The sequence below is a fragment of the Calidris pugnax genome, unplaced genomic scaffold (assembly GCF_001431845.1).
Source record: "Calidris pugnax isolate Ruff unplaced genomic scaffold, ASM143184v1 scaffold95, whole genome shotgun sequence".
NCBI classification, from domain to species: domain Eukaryota; kingdom Metazoa; phylum Chordata; class Aves; order Charadriiformes; family Scolopacidae; genus Calidris; species Calidris pugnax.
This window is the reverse complement of record NW_015090885.1, coordinates 4699714-4724295: the sequence shown is the minus strand read 5'-3', so window position 1 is coordinate 4724295 and position 24582 is coordinate 4699714. Positions and strand designations below refer to the sequence as shown.

Below are 24582 nucleotides of genomic sequence, written 5' to 3'. Positions count from 1 at the left end.
ACTGGCTTGCAGTGAGCACTTGATAGTGTTCACTTCAACAGCAGATCAATAAAGTTCCAGTCAAGCTCCAGTAAAGAGAGCATTTTCATCTTTGCATATAATAGATTCCTGCAGCCTGGTGCAGAGCTTCATTACACCTAGAACTGCAGGGCCAAATTAACTCCTTACATAAGCAAGTTAATGTTACTGAAGTGGAAAGAGTTGTGTCTGCTACACCAGGCCATGATTTGGCCTGGTATGGACAAACCCTGTCTATTAGGCAACTATTGGTGTGTATGTATGCTTAGGACTGAGCCCGGAGTTCAACCTGTTGTAACTTTATTTCTTGAACACACAGAAAGTTTGTTAAGTGCTAGCTACTCAGAACTTTTTGGTTGGTAGTTCAGCAAAGAGATACTGAAACCTGAACTACCAAGAAGTTATACCCATCCTCTTTATACCACAGTAATTAATTTGCCCCTTTTAAAAAAGTTCTCGGCTTCCTTCTATCCTTCCCTGCTGGGTAAGAAACATATGGGACTTACCCTCCCAGTCTGGAACTCAACATGAGTTGACTTGCCGCCTCATTCTCCTATCTCAGCTGCCTTGTCGGTCTCTGCCTCTTTAAGTGGAGAAGAACAAAATTCTACTTGCCTTTCTCGCAGTAGCAGAATAAATTTAGATCACTTTTTTTTCTACTCCTAATACCCATGAATTTATACATATTTGATACTCACACAAATAGGTTGGAGGTGGACAACAGATTCAAATATTAATAAGGGAGCATTTGGAGGAAACAAACGTCAGTTAACCAATGGTGCAATCATATATGCTACCATTCACTAGAAATACTGCCTAAACATTCTTTTTCTTCCAATATTTCAGATTAAATATACACACTCACAGAATTCCAGAGCAAGTCTGAAAAAACCACACTGACAGTACACACCTTGCAGGAACATGACTTGAAAATACCTCTTCATTTCGAACCACCGCAGAAGGGAAAACCTTTGAAGATTCTCAGGTCATATTGATGCCAGTATCACATAAATTACACCAATTCAATTTCTATTACCCTCTATTCCAGGCCTATTAAATCTTTACTAATAGGTCTCCTTCATGTCATGCCCATATAGTAAGATGCAAGGCCCTTTTTATCATAAGTTAAATGGTGGTAATGGAGGGATGGTTGGGTGACATACTGCTCTGAGAAAAGGAGAATAATTTCCATATTTTAAAATAAGAAATTAATCCTTATCGCCTCTGTTACATCTTGAAGGACGATTCTGATCTACTGTTGCCTGATCAGTTTGACATAAAAAAAATAATCTGTTTATTGTTGGTAGTTAGAAGAAGAAATAGGAACTCGCTACAAAATATGACTGGCTGAATATCTTTCTTCAAAATTGTTACAAAGCTCATAAAATGAATAAGGACATTTTCATATCACTGCCATTTACTCTTTGCCTTTTCTACTCTCTCCCAGGTTTGAGATCATAAACGTAGATGTAGGCTATTTGACTGTCTCGGGAGAAAGAGGGGGATTGTCACAATCTGAAAGAGATAATGTATATTAATAGGGGTGTGATTTTTTGCAGCAAAATGGGTTTATTACTGACCGATGTGAAAACTGTCCTCTCAGGAAGCTGCAATTCACTGATAGATTACATACAGACCTCTTGACTTACTTCATTACAAATTGATAACATCATTGCCAGGACATTTTGCTAAACACAGATGAACTGCACCTCTTAAAATTCTTCAGCAGCAAGGCTGCTGACATTTTTTGGACAGTAAATCCTCTCTTTTTTAAAAAAGAAATGATATACACTTAAGGACACATTGATCCGGAGGATGAGTCCAAGCTCATCCAGGCTTAAAAATCTGGGAAATTGCACAAGCTGACCTGAGTTGCATTAGCTTTTCTGAATTCTTCTATAGGTTCTCAAAAGAAGTGCTTCAAACATAACATGATAGGAAAGCATTTATGACTGTCATTGGGAGCCTCAGCATTGTGTGTTGATGTGACACTGCATCATCTTGTGGTGATGAACTCCCGCTCAAGTAGCAGAGATAGAACAGCAAGAAATATGTTTTAAATGAACTCTTCTTACATCACCTTAACTAGAAAACAGTCAGACAGAGAATAATGCAAATAATGAAGCAAAAATGTAGTTTGCAAGACTGGGTAAAATATGCCTTTCTGCTTTGCATACTTTCTTCTATAAAAGGGTGAATGTATGCACCTCCATGGTAACTTCAATACTCAAATCAAGCTGTGTTTTGAAAGTTTAACATTACAAAAGCAAGCTATTTTACACAAAGCCACAACGCATTTTAGATCATAGTTTTAATTTCCTCAGAGGTTAGGAGCAGAAAAGTTCAGCAAAAAAGCAGAACATCAAAACAATAATATATTTTGTTTATCTTCCCTCCTATATTAAAGCACAAATATGACCAAGACCCTAATTTTTAATAAGCAAGGACAGAAATAGTTAAAGAACTTGTAAACTGTACCATTCTTTGTCCCTATTGGTGTTGATTTCTTTCTGAAAATACACAGAAAAAAACCTTAAGAGGCCACAATGAAGAAGCAGCATCTCTTCTGCTTCTGTTTCTACTAGGAACAAATCCCACCAGAAAATGACAGAAAATGAAATGATCCAGCTATACTACTGACAGACCTTTTCACAACACACAGCAATGTTATTTAGCAACACATTACCTTGTAACTCTATCCCTTCATTATCTATGGACAGGCATTCACAGGTATGCTCCAGCCCTCAACGGATCTGTGATGGAACAGGGAAGAACTGCGCTCACAGCTCTCAAACCCAGCAGCTTGATCTCCCCCTCTGTGAGAACTGGATGTTGCTCTGATGGCAAGGTAATGCTTGTGAGGAGGAGTCATTTTGAGAAACAGGTTGTTTTGGTGGCATTTTGCTCTGTGGTACCACAGTTCATGCCTCACTCCTATTTTCCAAGGAACAAAAATTCAAGGGTTTAAGTCAACTCTTACACATATGAACCTGATTCTAGAAGCAGACCTTTCCACTGCTCCAACACACCACACTTGTCATAAGTGTGTAAAGTAAGTGGATAAAACCAAACCCTATATTAAATCTTGCTTTTGAGTCAAAGCCAATGAATAGAGCTGAAAAAATGAATGACGCTTTCTCAGTAATCTGTGAAGAAGGGCTAATCTGTTTTAAACAAAACTAGTAAAAAACACACATTGATGAAAGCTTATTCATCTTTGAAAAAAAAAAAAAACTTCTTAATTGATATAGTAATGCTTCATTTTCCACTTTCTATTTAAAAAATAATAATAATTGTAGTGATAGGGTGGAAATGGTGTATTTTCATTTTAGAACAATTTTCCATTTCATATATAAAAAGATGAACCGAAATAAACATTTTATTTAAAAGGAACAAATTTTTTTTTTGTTTATGCCAGGCATTTTTTTCCTTAAAATTAAAAATAAATAAATAAGAAAAATCAAGTTTGACACTTGATGTCGCATTTTGAGAAGAAGAATATTAAAATGGTGATATTTCCTTCAAAATACCAAGTCCAGATCTCTCTTCAGTTAAGCCCTGATCTAGGATAGCTTTAAAAAAGAAATTAAAATTTCCTTATTAGTGCTCAACAGCTTCAGTAAAGATGCTTGCAGATCATTTTTCAAATACTTTCTGTTCTTCACTGTGAAAGATGCTCCCTTTTCACAGCCTTATACAGATGGAAACTATATTCAGATACTTTTGCTCCACTAAGTGAAAGATCAGGCATGCATCATTCACCCAAAGCCTTGATATTTTGTTTATAATATAATTTGTACTATGACAGGTGAACAACAAATTTACCTGCAAAATGCATGGGGAAGATCCTTGGCAACTACAAGGAACCAGAACCTATGAAGTTTCTCAAGTGCTTTACTAAGAACTAGTGAATAGAGCCTGACACAGGTATTCTAAGGAGAGCACCACTCTGCCTTGCCTCTTGACTCAGAGGAACATCAGACTTTGCCATTTCAAGGCTCCTACTTGCCTCAGGTCTAAGGTGATCCTTCCAGTTGAATGCAAGAACAATTTCAGTATGCAATTGGACCTTCCAACAAAGAAGGAATAAGCCCTCCCTTCCATGGCTCCTCTCCAGGCCCATGCAGACACTCATCTGCAGGAAGACAGCCATATATGAAATGCAAAAAATTGACTAGACAGCATCAAAGCACTGTGCGTTGCACGAAAGAAAATGCTAAGCAATTTTTTAAAATGTTAATAAGGGGAAACTGAAGCCTTCAACAAGTCTGAAAAAATACCCATTCACAATCCTGGCTTATCTGCATAGGGAGAAAATTCCTTATGTGTGAGTCAGTTGCTAAGAAAGCTCTGACTAATGCAGATACAAGTCTGACTTCCTAAGTTGACATTTCTACTTTTTCAGTGGATCAGAACTGTCAGGAGAGTTCCCCAGGCAGAGGATTGTAGAGGAGAGTTACTCTGTAGCATTCTAAGAGTTGTGGCTTAAGTGCTTTAATGGAATTAGCAATGGTGGTTTAAGAAGGAGCCTCGAATTCTACTCGCAGCACTAGCAACTACCACTCCTGTAACAGAATCAGAGCAAAGGAAGAGAATCAGAACCAAGGAAGAGAATCAGGAGGAAACCAGCTGCAAGTTTTCCTATACAGGCAAAGAGCAAATTCCCGTCTGCTGCTGCTTTCACAATGTCTTTAACAAACATCTGGCCATGGGACAGGACACACAACTGCAGATAGGAGCATTTAAAGTGTTGCTACTAGACTTGCCAAGAGCTGGTTTGTCAGAGTCCTTACACTGTCTTCATGCCACTTCTGGTTTTTTCACAAGATGTGACTATGATAAACATTTATTCCTCAAAACTGAAAAATGATCAAAAATGTCTTTTATCAAGTACATCAGCAGATCATACTGTGCATCTGTAGAGTACCAAAATAGGGATTAAATAAAACGTTGCTAGGTAGTTGGAGAAAAGAAGTCTTTAAAGATAGCATTTTGCATGGGTTAATCACCTCTTTCATTAAAGAAAGGAATATATACTGAGAACATCTTTCTGCCATCTGATTAAGCAATGAGCCAATACAATTGTAAATCTTCCAGAAATTCCCCATGGTTCAACTCAACAGAGGCAAAGCCTTACTTCTCAGACCCTATCCTTCATTTTCCGATAATCATTGCATTAATTGTGTACAAAAACTTTCTATCATGCTGTTAAAAGAAATGAAATGTGACTATTCTGAGATTCTCCTTAGCAACCTTTGACAACTAAGAGATTGAATTATTCATATATTTTTTAATATAATTGCAATTTTTAAGTTTCCTCACGACCCGATTGCTCAAAAAGCAAGCAAAACCAAAACAGTTTGATTCCAGTGCACACATTGCAACTGTTCATTTTCTACTGTGTTACTAGCTGATACAACGTATTCTATCTGTAACTAAGGTAAAGAGGATTTAAGGGTGCTACTTTATCCCCACAATCACATATGAATTACCTTGCACGTCATTGTAATTTTTTCTTCCTTTGAAAAAGGCAGAATTTGAGTCTTGTCTGCACTTATTTGTATTGTTTGCAAGTATTGTAAGTACTAGTTCTATGTAATACTCACCCATTTTACATATAGTTTCATGCAAGTCTGATCAAGTTTGGCATATGCATTCAACATCGTTCAATTCAGACAGATTTTTATTCTCTGTCTTAGTAAACAGCACAACCACAGCCTTAAAATAGAAATGATGGGATTTGTACTGAGACACATAATAATTTCATTCAAGATAGGAGAAATACAGATGACACCCGCTTTATTTTTAGCCTGCAAAATTGATTACAAAATCTGAAGAATATCTAAAGGGAAAATATGCCCTCTATAAAGTAAAATAAATTCACATGTGCTAAGATTGTACATTTTGATGCACATTTTATAAATCAAGTTTTTATTCACTGGTGAAAACTGAATCAGCACCAGATAATCTGGATGATCTGGTAAAATGGCGTTATAGCTTTTCCTCTAAATGTTGTTTTAGATAACAAGAAATGCTTAAGTTTGTTTTCCTTCCATTTAACATACATTTGAGCTGTCAGTGTAGTTACATGGTATTATTCTCTTAGCTGCTACTGGATATTAAATTTACAGATAGAAATAAAATAATAATAGCTTGTGACAGGATACATTTAAAAAGTTTGATCAGACTGATCAATGAGCCTTTGCTTCCAAAGCTAACTTGAGGTTCAAAGAAGGAAAAGATAATGGTTGCTCCAACAGTTTGTCCGTATGTTACTGAATTGGAAGGTATTTGAGATGCAGCCTCAGTATTAATACAGCTGCCACATACGAAAAATGGGGTTTTTTTGCTTCTCAGCCCTCATATTGGAAATTCACATTTGTCATTTTTTCAAAAAATACTTCTGCCAGAGTCTATACACTTAATTTACATTTTGGGTTTATTTTAAATTTCAGAAGCTGCTTTTTTTTCTTCCCAGTCTTGAAAATTATATTATATTCTTTAAGCAACATTGTGAAAACTTATTGATATTTGACAATTAATATATAGATAACAATAATTATCAGTCAGTTACTGTAGATTGGCTGTAGCAGGCCTTTTTTTAAACATCTGTTAACCTGCCTTGAACTCTCTGTGTGGTACTGGTTTGTTAGGGGTTTTTTCTTGTCCATTTACACAATTGCCTTTCAGGTTTTGTGTTTCCTCAAGCTCCTTTTACCCAGAGTACGTACCTCTGAAAGTAATCTCATTCCAGTTGATTCAGTTCTCATTTCTGTTCAATTTAAAGTTATTTTCTTTGGCTCACAGCAGAACATCACACAGTCTCTCACTGAGTTATTGAGGATTTTCACCCCATATCTGCAGCTCATCAGCAATTACTTTTCTGCACACAGATCCTTAAAGATCCAGGACATGATGATTTGTTACACTTTCTGTGCTGAAACAATCATGAAAGGAAGCTCCTTAAACAAGTTTCTACCAGAAAGGGAGTGGAAAGATGAGCAGTTCTAATAATGGTAGATCCTTCACTTCCATCTCAAAAATTGAAAATAGTAATATTTTTAGGTCTAGGCACTATGAAAGCGTACATTTACTACCTTTATTCAAATCTTTGGGTATATTAAAATCCTCAGCTTGCCTGACCTGAATATTGCAATCCTCCTATAAACTAATCATCTATCTTTTGGGTTGGCTTCATAACATATGATGTTAGATCTGGTAAAATTTCTCTTTGTTTCCTACTGCCAATGGAAATTTAAATAAGGTATTCTTTTTTGGTGATATAGCAGGATTTATATGCAAATGATAAGGCAAATGATAAGGTCTGACTATAACATACAGGAGGTATTTAAAATTTCAGTTAGATTTAGTTCGCAACTTTTACAATTTTTTTTCACTATATATTTTTTTTATTTTTTTTCCCCATGATTTGGTTTTTTAGAAGCAGTCTTCATCCTAAACAAAATTAGGATTTGCAACTTTATATCCTTTATATATTCCTTTATATCACAAAGTGTCAATCAACATGGGGTTATTTTTTGGGGGTGATTCTTTAAAAGAAAAATGCTATTCTTCTTTACTATGGTACTTAAACATTAAGAAGTCCAGTCTTTTACCATTATGTCTTCCTGTGGTATACAGAGTGGCCAGAAGTGAGTCTTTATTAGTATTTTCTCCATTTTTAGGTTAAAGAAAAGCAAATCCATGCTACCAGTGAGAAAAAAAAAAAACCAAAACACCAAGCTTTCTTCACCCTTGCTAAGAGTGAAAATAGAAGTGAAGGAAAGCGTGCTGCAGAGACATTCACACTCACTGTATGCCACTTAGCTCTGACTCAGAGAGAATTTATCTCCCCTAGCCAATAAATTTTAAACCCTGCTAATAGACTATTATCAGGACTTGCCATCTTAGAACACAGGTAACTTTGGGACTTCTCTACCATATTTGACTGAGCAATGTGACTCACACAATCTCGCAAACCTCCATCTTTTCAGAGAAGCTGTAATTTCAGAAGGCAGAGGGCTGAAGTCCACAGGTACAACTACGTTATCAAACTGACTTCTGGGGCAGGTTTGGAATCCAGTTGTCTCAGGTTAAGTTAATCCAGGCTGGGAATTTCGTATCACACTGACAGAAGAGGCTTTTTCTATTCCTTTTCTATTTTCCTACAGAGTAGTCACTATCCTTCAGCCATATCCTTTGGAGTTGTTTTCCATCCAGTTGGGTAATTCTCTAAAAATACATTGTTGAATCACTCTTCTGGACTATATTTCTCCTTGACCTGCTATGTTTTTATTCCTCCAGCATTTGCTGATTGATAGTTAATCTCCCTTTAACCCTTCTAAAAGCAGCTGGAATGGCAGTCACTGTACCACCTGCTGTTAGTCTAGGGCTGCTGTGATCATATTCCATTCCATTTCAGCTTTCGGTTGATTGTTTCTAGTACCACTAGACAGTGTATTGTGGAACCTTAGGCTTTAAATGTGTTAAGCTACATTCACATTAATAAGCCATGTTAAAAATGTTCTTCTTTTTAGCTGACCTAATTTTGCTTGGAGAAACCTTGTGGAATTTGGACAGAACTGCCAGCACCGTCTTAGCTAGCTTAAGTGCTAGCCAGATGTCTCTTCATGGCACTGCACTGTGCCATGCAGATATTGCTATGCTTTCAGGGATTCCTGGTTTGTTCTTTTGAAAGTTACTTCATCTGGATGCAATGTCATGACGGCACTTGTCTTTTGGATTTTTTCTTATTTCTGTATGCAATATATCACATCTTTCTGTCCTAGAAATATCTGAATGCTCCTTGATTGTCTTTCCTTTTTAATTATAAATGTTGTTATGCTTTTATCCTAAAGCACTGTCTATTTCTTTATAATCTGATGTGTCATTTCTAAATATTTGTACTTCAACTCTTTCCACTGCTGCTGTTTTCCTTTTAGAAGCGTAATTTTCACCAGCCTTGGAAATATCAGCTATTCTTTGCAAAGCTAAGTTTGTTTGGATCTATCACTTGTATGACAAAACATTCAGGTTCTGGTCTGTCTGGTAAATGTCTTCTTCCTATGACTCTACTGTACTGAGTACGTTGTGATATAACAATAGGTATTCTTACCTGTCACCTAGTTTCTTCAAAAAGATAACCTTCACTTTCCCTAAGGAACAATGTTCACCGTGTTCCTGATTAAAAACAAAATGTCTTTTTCTGCCTACCCTCATGTTCCTTATGATGTACAATGTTGAGCTCCACTGCTCCTGGGTCTACTGCCTATCATTGTGAACGTATTCTCCCACTTGCCCTTCTCTGCACTCAAATTGTTCCTTGCTATCATTTGCTCTAAGAGTTGTCTGAAAGAAAACAATGAGTTCAGAATGTACCTAATGTAATAGGTACATTTTCTTCGGAAACACCAGGAAGTTTTGCTCATCCACGCAAACAACTAGTGCAGAGAGGTCAGGTATAAAAAATTTCTCTTTCCAACTATTTTTTGAAACCTCACTTCAACCTTCCCCCGCCCAAGATTTCGCACTCCTTAGAAGATTCTATGCCATTTAAAACAAAAATAGCCACCAGCCTGATTATTATGAAACTTCATAACAGAGTAAACTTAACAGTGTCATCACAACTACTGTTTCACTTCATCATATTCCAATGTATCAGCTTCATTCTCCATTTAGCTTGAGTGCTGGCAAACTTAATTTCTGCACATACCCACACTTCAGCACAATATAATGCAAACGCCTACACTTTCTAACCATCTCTAAAATATGCTCATTTACTCCCTTAATACTGCTAAGAAATGAAAAAATAAATGCTGTAAGTGGGAGTAGTTCTACTAATTTATTGCAATGAAATAATATTCTAATGCATTGTAATACATTTTTAAAATGTAATTTTCATATTCATACAGACAATAACTGTCAAGATATTTTAACAGACTCCTGCTCTCTTTTATCACATCATCTTTTTTAAGATGCACGAACACAAGCTTTCTGGCTTTCAAAAGTAGCAATCTGTTTTTGAAACCTTGTTTTTTAAGGATCAAGCGAGACACTTCTTGATCTCAAAAGCTCTAAGATAACTTCTTTTTTCCTCTGAGCACTAAGGAACTATTATCCAAAATCATTTAAGCTGATTTCTTACCCATGGCTCAGAGGTGTACTGGTTTGGGTTGGAATGGAAGTAATTTTCTTCATAGCAGCCCATGGGGTGCAGTGTTTTGGATTCATGACTGAAACAATGTTGATAAAATGCCAGCACATTAACTGCTGTTGACCGGTGCTTGCACAGTGTCAAGGCCTTTCCTGTTTCTCACTCTGCACCCCCAGCGAGAGGGCTAGGGGTGGGTAAGAGGTTGGGAGGGGACACATTCAAGACGGCTGACCCCAAGTGACCAAAGGAATATTCCATACTGTATGGCACTGTGCTCAGAAGTAAAACTTGGGAGTTCTTTTCACAAAGTGGGGATTTCTCATGGACTGGCTGGGCATTGGTTTGCTGGTGGCAGCTGGTGAGTAATTGCCTTTGCATCACTACTTCTTTTTTTCCTTACTTTTTCCTTCACTTATTAAACTGTCTTAACCTCAATCCACAAGTTTTTCTCGGTTTTGTCCTTCCAATTCTCTCCAATACCCCACTGCAGGGGAGTGAGTGAGCATAAGAACCCATTAGTAAGAAAAAACATTGCAGCTGAAACACTTAACCCAGGTTATCTATCCCTATATGTCATACCTCATGGGGCTCAAGGAAAGAGAAGAGCTGGCCGGATATGCTACATGACTATCAGTAGCTAACTGTGAAAACAACAGATCTGACTGATACAAACCACTAAACTTAAATACAGATCTTGGAAAAACTATTCTAAAAGATCTTAATGGAAAGCGTTTTTTTTGAAAACTGGATTTTTATCTCCTACAATTTTTTATTTAAATGCTAAAAACCTCTTAAATGTTATAAGGCATTGAGAAGCTATTGCTGTTCAGCTCAGGGAAAAGAAAAAAGAAGAAAAGAAAATCCTGTCCCTCTGTATATTTTCCCCTGAACTTTTCCAGATGAAGTCATACTTCAGCATTTGTCTGTACAGTTTTCTCACTTTTTTTCCCATTGCTGTTCATGCTATGTCATAGGTTTACTACAAAATATTATCTCATTGAAAGATTCTAATGAACTCTAAGTAACAGTGAACCTCTAATTTATACGTGTACCCTAGGATGGAGTTAAACTTGGTCCTTGTCTATTGTCTGATACCCTCTCCAGTCAATTATGTAATAGGAAACAGAGTGTGTGAAGGTGGAGACGTAAGTCCATTAATCACTGTTACTCAATTTCACATTTCCTTAACGGTAACTTTCTCAGTCTTTTCAAGAATGCAGCCTCTCTGCCTCCCTGTCTGCATAACTAATCTAAAGCATTTATTTCCTACTTTCCTTTGTATTGCAAAAAGAAACATGATTTTCTTTGCTTCTCAACTTTTGTTCTGTACAAGCCTATTCCTTCTGACAGAAGATTGTTTGTCTACACATATACCTACCTCTTAAATTCAGCTGCTAACTAGAATCATTAGATGGCCTACAGAAAAGAAGATCACCATTTTCCCCCAACCAGAAATATTCTCAAATTATTTTTGTAACTCACAAGTGCCTCTGCTCGTTCATGTAGATGAGAATTTGAGGCTAAATCACCACAGAGTGGTGTAAACTGGGTTTATACTTAATTTTAATATTCGGAGTCTGGCTTCCACAAAACAAATCAAAGGGTAAATACAGCCAACTAGGAAGGACTTGTATGTCTACAACATCAGAGATACAGGATTTTCATGCCTAAAAGTGCCAGCCTTTTGTATGGCAATTCTATCACTGTTAGTTAGTTTTACAGTAAGAATTAAATTTCTCAGCACTAATGACTCCTCCTAAACTGACATACGTGACACTGTAATTAAAATCCCATACTTTGTGCACTGTGAATTTCAAAGTCTCCCTCTAAATATCTTTGTATTGGGAAATGAAAAGCTTGGAGTTGTTTTGTTGGAGTTGATAGTGCAGCTAGGTATGCCAAAAGGCATTAAATTACAGACATGTCTTGTCTCTAAACCTACCCACAAGTTCTAACATTATAGTGCTACCCTCCAAGAGGGAGAAAATGCAGAACCTTAAGGGCAGCTGCTATACCCAAACATGTTTCCATAAGCTCACCTGAGGCATTGTGCCTATCAGGGATGCTCTCGGGAGCTTTACAAGTACAGTGCCCTCTCATAACCCTTGCCTAGTGCACCAGTATCTTTCAAGATGATAGGGAGTTACATAAATGCCAAGTACTCTTACATGTGAAAAATCAAAGGTCATCTAAAGAAACATATTCTGCTGCTGAGGGATGAATAACCCTGAGGTTGGAATATGCTTTCTAATTTTTTTGTAAGATATGAAAGTGTTACTACTTGATCAAAGAACGAGGGACGTGCACCCATCCATGATTAGCATCAGGCATATGTATCATCAAAATCTGGTGTGTCGGTTTGTGGCAAACTTATCATGATCAGTGTCAACACAGCACTTGTTTCACTATCAACAGAACTGCCAACTTCCCTGTTAAGGTGAAGAAAAGGTATTTTGCACTTCCACTTGCCTGACTGAGCCAAAGTGTTAGATAAGTATACATCAGGTAGCGTTTCTCCTCCTTCTCATAGTCTGATTGCACTTTTTATGTTGACAAAATTAAACACCTTTAACATCAACAGCCATCATTTAGTTGTACACACCCTCTTTATAACTCAATATCCTACTCTATATGTATCTATATTCCCTACTGAACCAAATACGAGAAGACAGCTGCTATAGCAAGGTGAATGAAGGTTCTTTCAGTCTTTTCTTTATCAACCATCTCTGTATTTCCATGCTAAACCTTTTTTGTTATACATCTGCATTCATATTTATGTCTCTTTCTGTTTATTGCCCACTCGAAATCCTTAAGAAGTACCACCAGTGAAGATAAAATAAAATAACCTATGTTAATTTAAAATCATATCTGCCAGTTCTACATTGGTGCACATTGTGCTGCTTCTAAAGGCAGCTATATAATTATAGGTACTTGTGTGCATAAACTGATACGAAGGTTTCTATGGCAATTATTCATTTTAATTGAAAATTGTGCAAGGAAAAACTCATTTCATGTGCAGCATGCAATTTGCATTTGTTTCCAAAGAATCTGAACTTGCTCAGGTTGAGCTGTGAATTCATATGTTCCAGGAAGACACAATCTTAAAATACTTTCTGGGGGATGGGAAACTAATGGGCGTCTTGGTAAGGTTGTTTAAGACCATTTATCCATTTATGAAACTAGACTACCTATTTTTTACGTCAGGTAAAGATTTTATGCTTCAAATGAAAGAGGAAGAGTTAAAAATCAAATTGATACACTTGTCCTTGAAGCTACAAGGTACAGGAACCAGAAAAAAAGAAGTATCAGAAAGGACAACAGAGAGACAGCATGCTGAAAGAAATAGGTCAACAATGAGACCAAATCCACAAGATCAAACATTTGTATTTTCACATATTTTAGCTACTGTGTGTTAAAATAATAATGAATGCAAAGTTAGTTCCAGCTTTAATATATTCTAGAGTGACAAAAAGAGTTGGAGGGAAGCAACTGCCTAGCTAATAAAATAAAGCAATAACTTACTTTCCTGTAGGAAAATAGGAATTCTTTCCTCCCCCAATTATCATAACCACAAGGAGTCAAAAACATTTTAGGCCTAAATTTACAACAAAAACCAAATTAATTACTTCAAGTGATTAGGACCTGGAAACAACCTGTGAACTCTGGTCTCATATTCACTAAATTCTTAGCATTGCCTTTTCTGAAAAAAAAAAAAAACAAACAACCCCACCTCTATTCATCTTCTATCTATATCATCGTAAGACTGTATAGGCTAGATGCCACAAATGTTTCAAGTTAAAAATAGTCTTTGTCTCCTTCATAAATATTAAATACATATTAAATTGCTGGGAGGGTAGGGGAGGAAGTGTTCTTTACCAGCCACAAAATCCTTCAAACTGAGCATAATCTCTACTTAAAAACATGTGGCCATGGTAGTATGTGAGGAGAACCAGAACAATAATTTTAACAATGTAGTTTTGGTATTAGTGTATTTGGCTCAGTGCATTTCCATATTTATTTAGAATATTTAAAGCAGAAAAAGGAAGAATATGACTCCTAATTTCTATGTCAATAATTGCATCAGAGTTCAGAAGAAAACAAAATGACATGAACATGCATTTCATAGTGTATGTCAGGCATTATAAATAAAATGGAGACTAATAAAAAAAACCCTGTTGACAGGCATGGGACTGAGAAGAAGATACTCCCTATATCTAACCAAATGATTCTTTTTTCCTGACCCATGGCAAGTTCTATTTTGGTCAGAAAATGCTTTTGCATGACAGGGAAACCAACTTTCTTGAGCAAGAAGCATGAACATGAAAGGGGTTCTGTCAAAAACAATCTAGCAACAGAGGGCTTTCCACTGCATGGACAATCTGCCCCGGTTTTGGAACCTGTTCTGCTATGTGCTAACATCTGTCATCTCCCTCATCTTCTGCTGCAGTTAAGACCCTCTTTTGATGCTTACCCAACTTCCTTCATTTTACTACCTGACTCTCTCATAATTATTAAAATATAGAATAATCAATAGAAAGGTTTCCTGATTTCTTTTTATTCTTCCAGACATAAAAAAAATACATATTTTCATTCTGATCGGTGTCATGAGCACATATATAGAAAATAACTTACTGATAGGAATTAAAGGCATGTAAATTTGGTTTAGTTCTGAACGTGGCAATATCCACAATTACTCAGCTCTGATGGGTATAAAGACTACTGGCTACCTCTTCTGATGTTCCATTTCCTACACAGAACTTAACCCTACACCACTGCGTACCTACTCAACAGCTGTCATGATTTTTCAGGGTTTGAGAAACATAGCTATTAAACAGACATTTCATGGTGCTGAAGGGAGAAGTAAGATCTGAAAGTTGGTTTGGCTAATGTTAAGAGACAGGTTTGAAAACACTCTAGCTGAGGCACTGCTCTCAATAAATTAAAGGTAACGACTGGGATTAGTAGAAAGCTGCTTTTTGTAGCCAAATTGTATGCCTGGCTGGGAGAAGTGGGAAAGGAGAAAAAACAAAGAGGAAGACTTTTCAGTTGTGCTTTCCATCACTTGCTGAGGAAACCACCAAGATATTAAAGGCATAAATATCTGTCTCCATTTTGGCTCAAGAATGCAAGCATCAAAAGCACGTAAAGGAAATCTCTTTCTTACTTATAAGAACACATACGTGTACACACACAGAAAAAAAATTGCCAATGAAAGCTGTAACTTCATTTTCAGAAATGGTAGAATGCTTTTATGTTGGTTTTGGCTGGGATAGAGTTAATTTTCTTCATAGTAGCTGGTATGGGAGTAGGTTTTGGATTTGAGCTGAAAACAGTGTTGATAATCCAGGGATGCTTTCATTACTGCTGAGCAGTGTTTACACAGAGTCAAGGTCTTTTCTGTTTCTCACACCACCGTACCAGAGAGTATACTGCAGGAGCCCAAGAAGTTGTGAGGGGGGGACACAGCTGGGACAGCTGACCCCAACTGACCAAAGGATTATTCCATGCAGTATGACATCATGCTCAGTACATAAAGCTGAGGGAAGAAGAAGAAGAAGCAAGTGGGGCACATTTGGAGTGATGGTGTTTGTCTTCCCAAGTAACCATTATGCATGATGGAGCCCAGCTTTCCTGGGCAGGGCTGAACACCTGCCTGCCCATGGGAAGCAGTGAATGAATTCCTTATTTTGCTTTGCTTGCACGTGCTGCTTTTGCTTTACTTATTAAACTATCTTTATCTCAACCCACAAGTTTTCTCACATTTACCCTTCTGATTCTCTCCCCAGTCCCCCTGGGGGGCGGGGGGACTGAGTGAGCAGCTGTGTGGTGCTTGGTTGCCAGCTGAGGTTTAATCACAACAGTTTTCCATGTAGGACTTGGATGCACTGCTCACTCCCCTCAGTATACACAAGTCTGGAAATGTCATCCAGAATGCAAAGCTTTGCCAATGTAAGAGAGACTAAATATCTCAAACTGAATGACCTAAATTTTTTCTTGACCATGTTAAATGTTTTCCTGTCTAATAGATGCACAGTAATCCCTCCATAAACGAATTATCAATTACTCCTCGAAGTCTTGGGACAAGCTAAAAGTTCGATAAAGAGTGCAGTCCTTTAAATTTACACACTTCAGCTCCTCACATTTCCTGTGGGGAATATAAATTGATTCTAAGTACTTACTATGCTGCATGCCATTCAAATTCTGTTGCTTCAATTCATTATATTAAAAAGTAATGCAAACTTCAATTATTCGTTGTAAAAGTGCAGATTTAGCTAAAGTACACAGAAAATTCAATTCACACCAAAATGGCTACAAAGTTCAAATTAATCTATTTGCAGTCCTCCCACATCCTCAGCATCCTTAAAAATGTCAATTATTTTATAAAAGATACAGATTTTGTGATTATTGATGTGCTTTCTCAACAGACAAGTTCTCTCTGCTTTTAGTGTTGCAGATATTGTTTACCCATCCCAAATCACTAACGATTACAACTAAAATAATAGCGTCCATATGAGTAAAGGTTACAAGACTAGACTTATGGCTCAAAAGTTTGCACCTTATAAACCTCTCATCTTCAATCCTGCATTCAAAAGGTACTTATGATTTCAAAGAAATTGCAAATCAAATGATTACACGCTACAGGAAATTAGATAAAAGAGAAAGGAACCACTTCAACACCATAAAGAGATTCTATTCAGCTATTATATTAATAGCAAAAAAACATATTTTGATTGCAGCTTCTGCAGGTATAAAATGACAGGTTTTAGACTCTACTTTTATTGAAGTACATAGATTCACAAAGCATTCTCAATCCTGCAAGGTGTTTTAAAGTCTTGTAATCATTCAGCAAAGCATTTGGACAGCACTTCTTTAATTTTAAGCAGAGGAATAGCTACACTTGTTAAAATATGTTCTAGAGTATGTAGCACCTTTCAGAATAAATTTAAGCAGCAAAATTAATATAAAATACTGTTGAACTTCTGTACCACTGAAATCAACACCAAAGCTTTTCCATTTTTGAAGCCATGTGATGAATTTATTCTTCATAACTTTAGCTTTAATTTCTTTACGGAGTCTAATGTAATCTTTATGTTAACATTCCACTATGTAAAATGCAATGCTCTTTCACTTCAGATTAAAATAAATGTCTTAGAAATACATCCTACTGCAGTGATAATGCCCCTTCTTTTGTAAGGAATTGACATTTTCTTGTCTTTTTTCCCTTCTAATTCAAGAAAACAGAAAAAAACCTGTGCATGATATAATCAGAAAAAACAGGGCATTAACCCCAAGCATTTTTATTAGCTGTTAAGAACACCTACCACAGGAACTGCATATTGCACCAACAATCAAACTGCAGTACAACTGAAGCAAATGGTGGGATTATATACATATATGTATGTATATGTATAATATATACAAACACACACACTAATAACAGTCAGTCACAAGGTTTATAGACTATTTCTTTCCCTGCCAACCTTTCACCACCCATAAATGTTCTTCTGAGATATTTTGCAATAGTGTTTTCCAAATTAACTTGCAATAAGAATTTCAAATATTATTCTTTGCCTTTAAGAATAACATACAATTTTATATGGAAGAGAGTACTTCAGCGAACTCCCCTCCAAAAAAAATAATTATATAATCATTATATTTGAAAACATATACGCGTAGCAAATATTTTCACATTAAAAGATTAAAGGAAAATTGCTTTAAACATTTCTTTCTTAGAAAAATTATGCAGAACCATGAGTTCAGGAAACAATTTACCTTTCTTGTCATCGAAGTACAATGTCTGTTGAGCTGGATTTGACCACTGGAGGGAGGTGTTATCATTTTGATCGACCCTGCAGGTCAAATTTGCTGTTCCCCCTTCAACAACCGTAACGTTCTGTGTAAGCGGAAACTGCCCTTGACTGCCTGAGGAGGGAGGGGAGGGATGGAGACGGGTACACTGGGGCATCCCCTTCCCTTCCGTAGCTGTTCTGAGGGAAGAAACGGGTGAAGCCCTTTTTACCTGGGGAAAGAAAGCGCAATCCTTTTCCAGGGAAAGCAAAAAAAAAAAAAAAAAAAAAAAAGGGTTTAAGTTGTAGAATAGAATTTATTTCAGCAACTTCCCATAGATGACAGTCTGAATTCAGTGTGATCTATTCTGACCAAAGGTAATATAAAAGATTGCAAAAAATTATATTCGCAATATATTTTCTGCATGCAAGAAACAGATTAATTAAGAAAGAGAATTCCACCCCTACCCCCCCTCTTTTTCCCCCTGTAAGTCAGACTAATCAGTTCCAAAGAAATACTCTGCAATTTTATCTCCTCAGACATACCCATAAATCCAGGACATGCCTTTGTATAGACCTCAGGTGTTGCGTACCTACACAGATGTCTCAGTACCTATAATATAGTTAAATGGCTGTTGAAGACATCACCAAAAGCGTAACACAAAAATCTGCATAGGATTTTTAAAATAGAGGGACAGGACAGCCTTGGCTCCCTGTTTCTTATTATGCTTTCTAAAGAACTCTCAGGAGGATGTTTTTCCTGCCAGGTCCGGAAAGTTGTTGGAGAGCAAATGTAGTGTGAATCTAATACTCGATGCATCCTCTGTTGAGGGAAAATAACCTGATCTCATATGAAAATGGAAGTGATGATGTAGTAGGTCTCTTTCACATCTGTGATTCTATCCCAGAGCATCATGAATCACATGAAGTGCTTGCTGAAAAGTCACTGGGATGATTTCCAAATACCTCTACACAATACAGGAGCAGTATCATCCAGGTTCTTGAATCACAAGCATTTTCAATGGCATAGTTAGACTAAAGTGTTTATGTATTGTGAGAATAGCACACACCTTGTCAACAGCACAACACATTCTGACAAAGAGTATTGCAACAAGGGAGCACGGTAAAAACATGGAAGTTATTTTTAATATGGATGAGGAAAGAAAAGTTCTTCAATAATAAGCAAGATATCATTATCTGGGAGATATATTAAATTATTCAAGGATACAATGCAAAAGAAAGACAATTCAACAGTCTAACTGAAATATATGGTATTTCTTCCCCTTCTTTTACACCAGTTCTATTAATACAAGAAGCACTCAAGAGCGGGTAGAGCTGCTAGCATAAGTAGAATTCCGAGACTGACACTCAAGTGGGATGTTTCAGAAATGAAAAATCTCTCTACAGTCCTCAAGGAGTGAACAAGCTCATGGACATGTCATACGTACATCAAGGCAAGTATATATACAATATCCACTAATTATACCAATACAGAATCACAAATTTGGCATAAAATCTTCACAGAATCGTCCTATTTTAGTTGTTCTCAGCTAAGTTAAACAGAGGCATGGCTTCTATGGGGAAGGCATAATAATATAGAAGTCTATTATCTAGTATACAGGTATACAGGTTTTCAGATGTCCAGAGGAAGGAATTATTGAATAAAGAATTAATAACTGAACTCCCATTTGACCTGCTGATATTGCAAAAAATGTAATTCTAGACAAGTTTTGATAGTTGTCCATTTCCCCATGTAAAATGATTTTGATGGCCTTAGGCCTAGCTCATAAGAACCCATGGTACTGAAACCATTACTGCTTAGGGAGTCTAACACTCTTCACAAATACTCTACAAAATATTATTCTACTGCCTCAGTGTTTATAGTCTGAAAAATTAATAAATTATCAGCAGTGCTAAGGAAAGATCATTTCAATAAATGAAATTGCAATAAATCTTTCATTTAAACAAAAACACTTCCTTACCTTTTCTTTAAAAAACAACAACCCATAAATAAAAGGATTTCCATCAAAATGCTAAATATGAATAACTGGTATAATGTTTGCATAAATACCAACTTTCTGTAGTTGTCTAAAGATCAAAATTTACTGTGTTCTGATATTCACTATAAGCAGGTATTTATTATTAACAGCACAACAGTTATAGTAAATAAAAAATACGGAATATTGAAAACACCATGGCTAATTTAAATGCTGCAGACAATAAATGCCAAAATTCTCATGACATCCTCTGTATCTGACACTTCATTAATCAAACCCTGCTTCTTGAAAACCACACGTTGAGAAACACTTGATGAGTGAAAAATCATAAACAACGATTTGAAAAAAAAAACAAAACAGAAAAGATTTGTCATTTCCTTCCATTTCTCTCCTTTCAATTCCAATGTGTCAAAGAACCTCAAGATATTGCATAAATTGCTTATCGCTTAAATTAGAATTTTAAAAATCCAGAAAAATGCACACAGCCTGTTATTACTTCCACTAAATTACAGCCATCTTACCAAAGAAATAACCTTCTAAAGTATGAGTTGCGGATAAGAGGCTATGGGGGCTAAAATATTTTTTTCACACAAGAAGCACCAAAAAAACCCTAACATCCAAGACTAGCACAGTGAAATCTGTCATTCACATTAAAGAATGGAAGATAGTTTAATAAAGAACTGCTGTAACTATTATTAACATGATGTGGGACATCTCCCCACGATTACCCTATATTCTCTTTCTGATATTATAGTTCCTATTATGAAGGTGTCAGCGTAGATGCAGTCTATCATTTGCTAATGGTTGTCAAGTCACAGACTTGTTTGACCAGAACAGTGTTTAGTAGCTTAGTAGGTTAGTTTTCTTATCAACCATTTAAATGGAAACTGTAGATGCCATGATCTGAAAGAGGTCAGAAGAACTTTCTTTTCTCTGGCCACTCCACTGAGTGCTGATATTTTGGAAGTGAGAGTTGATCCAGCATACAAAAATGAAACCAAAGCAATCATCCTATGCCTTACAAAACAGAAGCTGTGTGGCTCTGGAGAAGATGCACACAGCTTCATAGGAAGCTTGGTGTGGAGAAAGAGGTATGGAGAAAATGAGGCATTTAATCTGGAAACTAGTCCAAGGGGAAAAAAGGGAGGTAAATGAAGTTTCTCAGCATATATGAGGGAAGGAGTAGAGCCCATAGTTCTATTCATTCTCACACAGAAAGCCTATAGCAGAGATTTATCAGTTTCAGTCTTGTGCAGAACCACAAGGCAATGGCCTTTTTATTTGACACCTTTATAGCAAGATGTCAGCCAAAACCAGAGCTCATAAAAAATGCAAACCTGTATGAGAGGAAACAAAGAAAATGAATCTTGAACAAATTAGTTTTCAGATTTTTTACTATTGACTTCAAAAGGACTAGACCCTAAAGGAAAAACAACGAACAGAGTAAATATTTGTGTGAGGGGGCAAGCAACTCACTACTTCAAATAACAGCCTGCATGTGTGGGGAGAATGCATTAATTTTGGCCTCCATTCTTAGCAAAGGAACTAAAACATTAGAAAAAAAAACACCTATATGATGAAACATCTAAATATACTGAATCAGTTTCCTGGCTTTGTCTCTTAGTTTATATGTGAAATAATGCAAACATCTCTCTCCAAGGAGATGAAGTGTTATTAGCTTGTCTTTATCTAATTTAAAGAAAAATGATACTGTAAACTGCAATTCAGCAGGCATAATAAACTGAGGTCAGCATTCATGCGCAGCTACTGTTTTCGTAACTTGTCAACAGGAATTAATAGTCTTCTCAATTTTGTTAGTACAGATAATATATAGAAGGTTAGGTTTCTGGAAATTTTGAAGAAGAAAATTACAAAAGACATTGTTGCCCCTATTATTTCTTTTCTAAGGACAGTCTTAAAAGCATAGTAAAATATTGACTACAGATTAAAGAGAGTGTAACTCTCGATACACAATCACCTACTTTGCTCTTATCTGAACAACAAGACGACAATGTAGCCTGTGTGCTAAACTGTCTTTGACTGGGTCAATAGGGCTTTCCTACCTTGATGTTTTAAATGGCAATAATTTAGTCTCATGTCTGGATAGTATATATTTTTTAAAGTTGATCCCCAGAGAGTATGTCCTGTAAATTGTTTGCTCACTGAAGAAACATTGTTTAAAAGAGAAACAAAACAAAGAAAGTGTGCTCTGGTTACTATTACATGCTCCAGTAACAAAACCACTTCCAGAGAAAATTGGAGTTAACAAGAACACTGCAGAAACTTACTGCAGAATGACAGAGTTCTAGGAGAGAGAAAAGAAATAACTTGGAGCATTAACTGTTACCCCCATACTGTGCATCCAAGGTCATTAGGCTTTTTAAAATGTTTAAGCAACTAGTAAATTAATCCAAAGGACAAGAGCATGATGGTCCAGCCACTGATTTCAGACTACAGAATTTATATTAAACAGCAATCATAGAGAAGGAGGAAGGCTTTGTTCCTTCCTTCATTCTCTGTGTTTCAGGTGTATATTTCTACGACAGCAGCTAAGTCAAGATATAATTGATTCTGACTATATTTCAGTGAAAGAGATTGCAGATATAAATTTGAGAAAATTACATATTGAAGTACAATTATTCCATACAGATAAGCAGAAAAAAGTGAGAGAAACAATGGAATAAAAAGTATGCACACACAGTGCTGTTTCTTAGAAACCTCACATAAATGAGTATTTCTTCCTCTTTTCAAACTATCACCATGGTATTATTTGCTTGTGAATGGAGAAGAGTAGCCAGTGAGTTTATTTATTTATTTATTTATTTTGAAAGGGGAAAAAGGCATTCCCCTCCACCACTCTAAATTCCAGATGGAAGTTACAAACCCCAAAATAATTAAAGTGAAGTTCACCTTCCCACAACTGTGATAAGAAGCTGCTGAATTTTCTGTTCCTCATAAGCACAAACACGGTTTAGAGCTTTCTGCCACTTTTCACTTTAAAGTGCTATGCCCAATTCTTTGTTCCTCAACCCACTGTAAAGCCGTTTTTCTCTAAAATCAGAAAAGTACCCAATCCTAACATGAAGAATAAGGACAGTTTTATTTCTTTAAGGATTTGGGCCTCATTGTCAGCATACCTCCATTCCTAATTTGTAAAATGAGAATAACGGCATTTTCTTACTTCGCCAGTGGTCCAAGAGGACAATGCACAAAAAACTTACACAGAAGCCAGATAATAAGACAGTGGAAGAATTATATAAAGCTCTGGTGGAGACAAATATACGTACACATACAACCCTATCAAATCTGTCTCTTGCTACAAAGCTATACCATGAGTTTTCTTCTCCTCCCATAAATCCACACATTTCATCAAACTAACAGGTACTTCTTGCAGTAAACACAACCAAAAAAACCAAAAGGATTAAGGCAGATGATTTCTCAAAAAAGTTAATAGAATCTTCATCAGTTTAAGTCGATATCAGGCACTATCAACTTCACATCAGTTGTGTACTAAGCTACTCTTGCTACTGAAAGTAGTTATTGTTACAATTTATTACTTCTCTGTTCGGTCTTCTCCTCTGAGTAACAAATGAAATGAAGTTCTGGACACGTCATTTTCAAAGAAATTTAAAGGACTTTATCTTTGCATGAATCTGTGCTACTGGTTAGAGGCAGGTTTAGAACAAAGGAGACAGCAATAGCACTGAAGATAGGGCTTATACAGGTAAAACAGTATCCAGTCAGCCTACACTGCTTTTAGTTCCTATATCACAGTTTTGTATTTTAGTTCAGCTTGTGTTTCATACAGTCACTTCTCCAGACTGCTATCTTCACTCTGTGATTTGGGGGCCTCAAAAATTGACTGCCACACTGCAACACACAATCTGGAGTTAGCACTCTGCCTGAACACTGCTTTCAGTCATCTGATTAATTGCTTACCTACAGTAAAGAATCAGTTAAAAGTATAAAATACTCTGCTTTGGATACTCCTCTCTTTTAATGTGGAAAGTCTCAGAGAATAAGACCCAGGTAGAATGAATAATCAGCAATTTGAAACAATAGTTCTGACTAGTTACATTCACATGAATCTGAACGGTTTACCCAAATGGCTACAAAAGGACAAGAAGAATTTAACATTGCTAATTCTTCTAAGATGACTCTAACAGAACCAGGGTTATCCACACCCAGCATCTCATCAGTGAGCCTGCAATTCTGTAGTATGTGTGCTGAAAAAGTTTTGACACCAACATCATTCTGATGGGCAAGAGGACAGCAGGAAAGCTACCTGAATCTAAACATCATGGGAAGACTAATGCCTATATTGTCAATTTTAAGGTAAAGCATGCGGCTACACATGCTATCTGACTTACGTTGTGAGTTCTTTATATACCACATCAAACAACTACCATGCAGATGTTTAGCAATTATAAAATATAATTTAAAATATACTACACTGTATATTTGAATTTGAGTACAATGTATTAATGCACATGAATCATTAGCAAGTACTTATAATGGTTCTAAAGCCAATTGCAATGAAATGCAATCTAAACTACACAATTTTCACACATTTTCCATCCTGTTTCCATGTGATAACTCATTGCAAGCCACAGATGTTTGGCACTGT

The 24582-nt window shown here is 36.4% G+C and overlaps 1 protein-coding gene across 1 annotated transcript in view; it reads right to left on the bottom strand.

The window, feature by feature from the left end:
* CADM2 (cell adhesion molecule 2) overlaps nucleotides 1-24582 on the bottom strand; it is a 416144-nt gene that overhangs the window by 175474 nt on the left and 216088 nt on the right. Inside the window, exon 3 of the mRNA XM_014947137.1 lies at nucleotides 17945-18094. Coding sequence (XP_014802623.1) covers nucleotides 17945-18094 — 150 coding nt within the window. The remainder of the gene's footprint in view (nucleotides 1-17944; nucleotides 18095-24582) is intronic.